This window comes from Camelina sativa, chromosome 7, assembly GCF_030686135.1.
Source record: "Camelina sativa cultivar CO46 ecotype springtype chromosome 7, ASM3068613v1".
NCBI lineage: Eukaryota > Viridiplantae > Streptophyta > Magnoliopsida > Brassicales > Brassicaceae > Camelina > Camelina sativa.
The window spans coordinates 28,461,058-28,469,607 of NC_141886.1; the positions used below are offsets into that span (position 1 = coordinate 28,461,058).

The 8,550-nt window shown below is 31.0% G+C and overlaps 1 protein-coding gene across 2 annotated transcripts; it reads right to left on the bottom strand.

The window, feature by feature from the left end:
- Positions 1–1,108: 1,108 nt before the first annotated feature.
- Positions 1,109–7,131, bottom strand: LOC104702799 (uncharacterized). Of its 2 annotated transcripts, none has more exons than XM_010418720.3 (16): positions 6,710–7,131; positions 6,411–6,539; positions 4,947–5,028; positions 4,700–4,815; positions 4,493–4,543; positions 4,250–4,369; positions 4,039–4,158; positions 3,812–3,947; positions 3,529–3,699; positions 3,143–3,298; positions 2,951–3,057; positions 2,745–2,835; positions 2,484–2,625; positions 2,030–2,189; positions 1,685–1,801; positions 1,109–1,585 (listed from the first exon to the last, which is right to left on the bottom strand). In XM_010418720.3, the coding sequence occupies exons 2-16, from the start codon at positions 6,515–6,517 to the stop codon at positions 1,222–1,224; spliced, it is 2,040 nt and encodes a 679-aa protein (XP_010417022.2). In that variant the 5' UTR covers positions 6,518–6,539; positions 6,710–7,131; the 3' UTR covers positions 1,109–1,221. The 2 variants fall into 2 exon arrangements, with proteins under 2 accessions (XP_010417022.2, XP_010417021.2); XM_010418719.3 differs by having other exon boundaries at positions 6,411–6,534; positions 6,710–6,888.
- Positions 7,132–8,550: the final 1,419 nt, after the last annotated feature.

An 8,550-nucleotide genomic window follows, 5' to 3' on the forward strand; every position in this document is an offset into this window, starting at 1 on the left:
TTATAGAAAGAGTCACAAAATTTCAGTTCACCTAACACACTTTAAGCACGTTTTTTGCCGACATGGTGCGACTCTTTTGCGACTGTTTTCAATGTAGTAACAAAAGTTGAGTACAATATCTTCCACATTCTCAACGTTTTTTGCTGACATGCAGCGACGACTTTGCTACTGAATGATACTCCAAAAAGTCGTTGCAAATAAGTCTCTATTTTGCGACTTATTTGCGACGGCTCTCACGTACCAAAATTGCAGTTGCAAAGTAGTCACAAAATGCATCTTGTTTTGCGACGAAATAATATCAGTTACAAAAGAGTATATATTCGGTCGCAAATGTGAGACGTTTTTGTGACTTTATTGTTTCGTCGTAAATTTGCGACGGTTTTACTTCCGTATTTTGTATGGTCGTTAATCGGTATTAAAATAGTCGCAAAACCGTCGCAAATATTTGCGACTAAACAATCAGTCACAAACGGTCGTCGCAAATGGCATGTTTTCTTGTAGTGTAATAAACGGGACCGATACTTAGAAATATTTCGCTAAAATCCTAAGTTATATACAGAAGTCAAAACTGAAACCAAACGTAAAAAATTGATTCGATATCACTCATATATCTATTTGTTAAAAAGAAATCGTATTTTAGTGAACTGTGAGATCAAACATACTTCTCGAGCTATGATCAAAATGAATAATGATACGTAGTATGTGTGTATGCGTGATGATAACGTTTTGCCTGCCCTCAGGCCCCTCACACTCTCTATTAATATAAATCTCCCTTTTCTGTCAGCTTTCGTCCAAAATCGATACCCCATTTTGTCACAAAAATGAAATAATAGAGAATGTGATAGTCAGTAGAGAGTAGCTTAGTAGGTGAAGAAAGAGACATGTGACCGGGTAAATAATTATAGGCGCTAATGTTCAAATTCAATGTTTGATATATCAATCTTAATTAACTATATTATAAATATTTTGATATATTAGTTTGATTTCTAAAGTATATGCTAGTTTCTTGCGCGGGTCATGTGAAAAATCACTCCTTACGCATGCATATAACTATCGATTTCATTCTCCATATATACACAAGCATACAAAACTAAATGTACAAATCATATAACGGTAAATAAATTTGGTCTTATTATATTCATCTTCATATTACATTCAAATAATTTAGACCTCCCTCTCTACACTACATTACTATTATTTTCTATCGACCCAATTTATTTCTCAAGTTCTAAAAGGACTTTCAAGACGAATATAATCATACATAATACCGTCAAATGCTCCTAAACTTCTCGATTGTGTTAAATATATCGTATTATCACCAACATTTAGTAAACTTCCGGCGACGTCTATACTATACAATCTATATAAACCATGAATTCCATGTCTCGCGATTGCATTGTCTTTTCCGATATAACCCGTCGTGAAAATATGATCGGATTTGGGATCGTTGATCCGAATTTGTAGTTCGGAATTTGCGGCTGAGGCTAGAGCTATTCTGAGCGTGTAGAGTCCGACTCGGTTCACGTTTCTCAGGTTAAATATGATTTGCCATGTCGTTGGGTTGTATGTATTGTTTCCAACGTTTCTATATATGTAATTAAATGAAAAGATGATTAGACATATAACTTTTAGTATAAGCATTGATATAGAAAAATATATAGAGAGAGTTATGTTATGTATTTACCTGGTAACATGTGCAAAGAACCAATCTCTTCTATAATCACTCACACCCACTGTGTACACAAGATCGTTTTGAGGGTATAAATCTGCGTAACGATCCCATAATCCATATTGCCTAAATCTGCAGAAGTCAAAAAAACCATTACTGAATTAATGCGTGTGCTAATTTTAGATAGGATTGTCAAAATGGGTTAAATAAGTAAAAAAGAGTAACAGAACAAAACCAGCATGAAGTCAGCCAAGAATTAATACGTACAGGAACAAAAAAAAGAATTGAAAATTCCTACTTATAATATATGTAAACCTATTAAAAATAGTTGTACAAGAGAAGATTAAAGTACTAATTAACCTGTCTTGGAGTGGGTTGACATAAAGCTTATTCATCAGTGTAGGGTATGGATCCGGTATATAGAATTCTCTGGCGGTTCGGTCAGGTACACCGATTTCCCACAACGTCGGACCGTTTCTCGGCGGTTCATACACTATGGGACCTACATTCATCACGCTACCTACACACCGCAAAATAAATATAAACGTAAGCACGAACAAACGGTCAGCATTATTAGAACTACGTACAGAGAATGATTCTCTAATCATGGTCAATAAGGGTGTAAATTAGGCCTAAACAGAACGTTTCTTGTTTATATACATAATAAGTCAAATCTGAAACCATACCTAATAAATTGATTTAATATATCTCTCTGTTCAAAACAAATCGTAAGATTTAAGTGAACTGTGAGATCAAGCTTGCTTCTCTAACTGTGATCAAAATGAATAAAGATATGTAGTATATGTGTGTATACCTGGCGTAATGGTAATGTTTTGCTCAAATTTATAGTCTCCAATGAAACCAAAACCCCATGCGTAGAGACTATAATTGCCTGCCCTCACATTCTCTATTATAAATCTCCCTTTTCTGTCAGCTTTCGTCCAAAATTGATACCCCTTTTTGTCAACAAAAAATAATAAAAAATTATTATAGACTATAACAATTACCATAAAAGAGGTGTCATAGCACATAAAACTTTTGTATAAAGTATGAGTATATTTGTATTATGTTATACCTTGGATTCGGTTTGCCATGAACCGGCTTCACCAATTGGTGCCAGACCAACAAAAGAATATCTCCCATATATCCTTAATCTTGACACGTAGCTACAACATTATATAATCCAAAGCAAAATAAGATTAAAACAATGGTCAAAGTAAATATGAGAAAAACAAAATAATGTTTTTATCAAAGAGGGAAAATATAAACGTATTTATTTACCTATCTTTGATAAGGAATTGTCCTTCGATAGTACCTCTTTGATGACGCAGAGGATAATCTACTGAAGTAACAAAATCATAAGGCCAGCTTTTGACCTCTGCAGCCATCTGCGATTATGTAAATATAAGTTTCTGATAAGAAAAATTCGTATGTTTTACCCAATACAATAGAGTGACACGACAAAAAAGGAACCTGTCGTTTAGCATCTCTCCATAGACGAAGAGTGGAATCTTTGGGAGAAACAGAGTTGAGATAAGCGAAGACAGGACCAAACACTTTCTTCCATGGCTCTCCATTTCTATAATCCATTCTCATCTCTTTCCCCGCGTAATGCGTGCTTGTAAACATCTACAAAAACATTATTATTTTTAAAGAAACAATATTATTAACATTTCAAAAAGAATTGTAACTATATGAAACAAATAATAAGTTAATTATGCTATAAGATCTGATGATTAACCCTTAAATGAAAGTTTTTAATATAGTTAAGAATTAGCAATCAGAAGCTAATAATCTATATATCATGATTTGGAGTTAAGTATTTAAAAAAAAAATGTAAGTATGATAAATGGACTCACGGAGAGGGTGATGGGTCCGGCATGAGAGGTGAGGTCTTGCTTCATGGGGCCACCAAGACGGAACTCATCGTTCGGAGTTATCATCCAAAACCCAACCGGTGGTTCCGATGAGATCCAACCATGCACATTGTTGTCTTTGTCTTCCATTGAGTACATATACTTATCATCTACCTGCGTCACACCATATACATCACTCATCCCTCATGTTCGACAATTGTTTCAGAAGTTACAATCTAATGTAACATTCTTTTATAAATTGTCTAGATGTAGTAGTAGTATATACCTCTCCTTTGAACATAGGATTCCTTGGATTTGTAAAAAGAACAGCTTCTTTGTAAGCTAATTGCTTAGCATTGTCTCGATCCGCCATTGATGGCATGCTTCTCTGCCGATCATCCGATATCGCCATGAAATCAAATCTGAAAATTTACATCACAAAAGTCATCAGAAATTTTACTAAATGAACTTAGCTAACTAAAGATATAAATTAGTGAAAAAACGGATGGTTACTTTTTTGGGTTGAGCTTGAAGACGATCCTGATTTGGTCCATGTCCACGTCGGGCCAATCTTCTAACCTCTCCAAGATACCGTACATATATATTCCGGAGACACCACTTCGAATGATATATCTTTACAAAAAAAGAAAAAAAAAATAGATTCGATTACTTCGGAGGTTATATACAGAAATATCTCTCTATTAATTAACGATTATCTATGTACCTTTTATCTACGTTTAGGGGAACCAAGGAGCCACGTTTGGAGATAGTCCACGTTCTTGTAAATGATATTTCAACTTGTTCTTCATTCTGAGTTATGATTTCAAATTTAGTTCCTTCTAATCTACGAAACACACACACAAAAATATGAAACTACTGATTAGTCGAATTATTATGTTAACAAAACTATCATCTATTGTCTAATAATTTTACACTTAGAAATATCAGTAGAGTCTGAAAAACTCACTTGTCGATTTCCAATTTCTTTCCCGGTTCATACCAGGTAACGTCCCAATACCTATTTCCGTAACAAAATATCCACCAAAAAAATACAATTGGACATTATAGAAATGTAAAATGCATTCGTATGTAATTATTTTTTCTCAATGTAACATGTTCCAAACGGATTGTGTTACAAACTCTCCTATGTTAAGGAATAAAAAAAAAATCTTACCCCCGATCCTCAATCTCGTCGTCCAGCACATTATCGATACCATGGTATTTTATCCCAGTTATTAAGCCTTGTGGGCTCGAGAAAGTAACTTGAATAATACCATTATCAATTACCACCTTAAAACCAACAAAAAACAAATAATCTTGTTGTCAAAAAAAAAAAAAAAAAAAACAAATAATCTTATTATGTCGTAAAAATATGTATATATATATATATATACAGATAAGAGGAATTGAATAAATCTTACCTTGTCATGACTAACTCTTCTTAGCTGAACTGTTAAGGCTGCAGGTATGTTTTTTCCAGGCTTTGTGATGTTAAGTTTGTTTCTGTAATGAAAAAATATGTAGCAAATACATAAATCAATGAGTCCAAATCCTAGAGAATAGATAGTAAGCATTTTTGGATTAGAAATTCAGAATATTCATTATTTTATTGATCAAGATAAATTACCTTACTGGATAGCAAAAAAAAAAAGAGTTTAAAACATAAATGTTATAAATTTATCGGTCCAATATAGTTCTATGGTACCTAACTAATTAGGGTAGATGATATGAAAACAATTAAATTTATGGTACGAACTCCACTTGAATATGAACGGTCAAATTAGTTGAGGAGTGTTGAAGACGAAAAGAATAATTCCAATAGAGGGAACACAAATATCTATCATGGTATGAAAAGGCATAAAGAACATAAAAGTACTATATGTATTAAAAAACAATAAATACTTTTGTATTCCAAAAATATAATAATTTGTTTAACAAAATACACACACCAAAAATATTGGTATTATGTGTGAGAACTGAGAAGAAGACAAGTAATTAAAAAAAAAAAAGACATGTAGGTGTTCTAAGCCGAAAGGTTAAAGCAATTATCCAATATTGTTTTTTATTTTCTAAGGTTTTGTAATTTAAAAACAAAAAAAAGAGACGAAGGTTTAGGATTATTAAGACCAATTCCTTAAACAAATAGTCCTTGTTTCTTTTCCTTGTCGTTTAACGTCAGTAACTTTTTGACACACGTCTCGTGAACATCTCGGTTTCGAGATTCTCCTTTGATTTTTCACGTTATAAAAATTTAAATGTGATCTTTTTATGGAAGTATATGATTTTTTTTCTGGCAGTTTCTATATAATTATGTGTGTGTTGTAGATTACAAACTCAAATTAAAGAAAGTAGTCAAGGATTGTCATTCCAAAAAAACTTCAATTATATTTTGGTAAAGCATTTGTTATATATATTTTTTTTGTCAAATGCATTTGTTATATATAGACTAATATAGTCAAGGAAACCAAAACGAAAGAAATTTAGAGAAGAAATATATATAATTACCTTATAAAGCTAATATGTTCTTTGTTCAAAAAAAAAAAAGCTAATATGGAAATGAAATCAAGGAAAGTTTATTAAGTACTGGCCAAAATTTACGCTTAACATTTATTTCACATATTTAAGTCTTAAGGCTTCCAATTTTATAATTCATGAACCATAAAAAAAAGAAAAAACCAATAGAAAGGTGAATGAATACAAAATAGTACACCAGATTATGATGAATAAAGTTAAGAAACCTCTCTCTCTCTGCTTGTTCCTTTCAGTAAGTTTGACATGTGAACTTGTGAATTTAAAGCTTCTGAACTCAATGTTTTGCATAAAAAGGTAAAAAAGAAAAAACCCGACCCAACACAAAACAGAGATGGGTTAAAGAGAAAACATACCGTGAGTTCTGAGAATGAACACTTTGAAGAAGAAGAACAAGAAGAACAAGAAGAAGAACTTGGACAATGATCCGACCCGGCTTATTCGCCGGAGCTCCGACCTTCATCTCCGCCACACAATTCACTAAACTTCCGACATAGAAACCAACCGTTAATGCATGGATTTATACGTATATAAAACACACAAATACGTGTTTGTGTACATATATAGACAAGTATTAAGAAAACCTTATTTAAGGTTTAACTATAAATGGGTTAAAAAAAATAACAAAGAACAATGAAAAGTAATTTAAGTGTACCTTTTAGATTTTCTTGTGTGTTTGGGTTTCTTGGGAAGATAAAATTTTTGAGGAATGCAGAAGAAGAAAGAAAAGCTTTTCTTTACCTATGAAGAAGGTAATGTCTCTCTCTCTCTTCTCTCTTCTCTCTAAAAAGCACTTAATTATTCTTCTTCTTTTTTCGTTCTCACAATAATCATAGGATTAGAATCTTAACAAGCTTTATATATCCGTAGAAATGTACATGTGTATATGTAAATGTGTGCGCGTACGTAATTGATCTACACCATCTTAATGTTGCAGGTATGACTTTTTTGTTGCCTAACCTTTTCATCTTTTTTTTTTGTTCTGAAAAAATAAAGATTAAAAATTGATTATATTAGTATTAAAAAAAAAAAAAGAGGAATATTATATGGAGTAGTATTGTTATTACTCCATTATGTACGCTAACTAATACATTCATCACATAAATAATACTACTACTAATAAGAATCGTGTAGATGAGAAATCGTGACAGTACAGAACTTTTGTCCATCCTAAAGAACATTTACCATTATTTTTTTTTCTTTTTACATTTCATATCGAAATTTGTCAAATTTAACCTTACCTCATTGTCCCCATGCGCAAAAAGTTTCTGCATAATAAGTTGTCGTTTAATGATGGTTATGAAACTTGTTGAACCTCTGCCTATAATTTGTTGTCAAGTTTCACATAAATGTTTTGGGATTTCATTTTACTTTAACGTCTATTTTTAAAAAAAAAATGGTTTGTAATATGGAAAACTTTATGAACTTGAAAGTTGAAATAAATTTTACCCCCAAAAAGAGAAAATTATTTTATTTACATATACTACAATAAGGCTGCCAAAATATAAGCTGTTTTTATTGACATCTAATGCAACAAATATCCAAGAAATTGCTGCTAAAAACTATATGTTTTTTTTTTCTTTTTTCTTCAAACAATCAGAAATATATGTTTTCTTTCTATAAGAAAATTCGTCAATCTGTCATATCAAACAAATTCGTCAATCGGTCAGAGTACGGTCAACTTTCCGTATCTTAGGCGAAATACCAGATTTTGGAAAATTATAAATCAAAAATAATAATTACCGAATTAATGGGGTACATAGAATTTTTCTGACGACGACTTTTAGAGGGACTCATCAATATTACCATTGTTAAAATATTCAAGTCAGTTTAACCAAAACGATGACTTATCCCATTAAAAAAACAAAGGGTCAAAAACTCAACAAATATCCATATAATATATTGCTACTGTATAAAGAAGTAATAATCTCGAGTCGTTTATTGCCGAACCTGTCGGAAAATGGAAGGTAATATATTTGTTCTTTCTTTTACTTCTTTAATAATTTCAATTAATATTTATATTAACATTTTAAAATACATTTGGTATTCTACTACCCTTTAAATTAGATTTATTAAAAAATTATTTACAAAATTAATCTTTAAAAATTGCACAAAAATAAATAAGTAATATAAAACCGATTTTATCTTCAACCTAACAACAAATATTCTCAAAATATTTCAATTCATTTTAAATAGAAATACATTAAATCGAATATCTCTTATTTGATAAGTTAATATTGCACAAAATCTTAATTAAAAAAACTAATGAAAAAAATAAAAATCACTTAGGTGGGGTTATTGATTCTATGATCTCAATGGATTTGAAAATTCAAGCAAAAATCATATGTTATTTAATAACTGATTTTAAAATATTTATCAAAATTATGTGTTATTGGTTCTATGATTTACAATTACTTGTTAAAATCTTATGTTATTCATTTAATGATTTGTTTTTGGATTTCAAAATCTACATTATATTTTAAATGAATTTGAATG

Bases quoted from the DNA above. Each gene is read 5' to 3' on its own strand.
- LOC104702799 (XM_010418720.3), bottom strand. From the start codon at position 6,517: ATGAAGGTCGGAGCTCCGGCGAATAAGCCGGGTCGGATCATTGTCCAA. The intron at 4,159-4,249 runs GTACATAGATAA...TTTTTTGTAAAG, and splicing joins CCCCTAAACGTAGATAAAAG to ATATATCATTCGAAGTGGTG. The intron at 3,299-3,528 runs GTGAGTCCATTT...ATGTTTTTGTAG, and splicing joins CCGGACCCATCACCCTCTCC to ATGTTTACAAGCACGCATTA.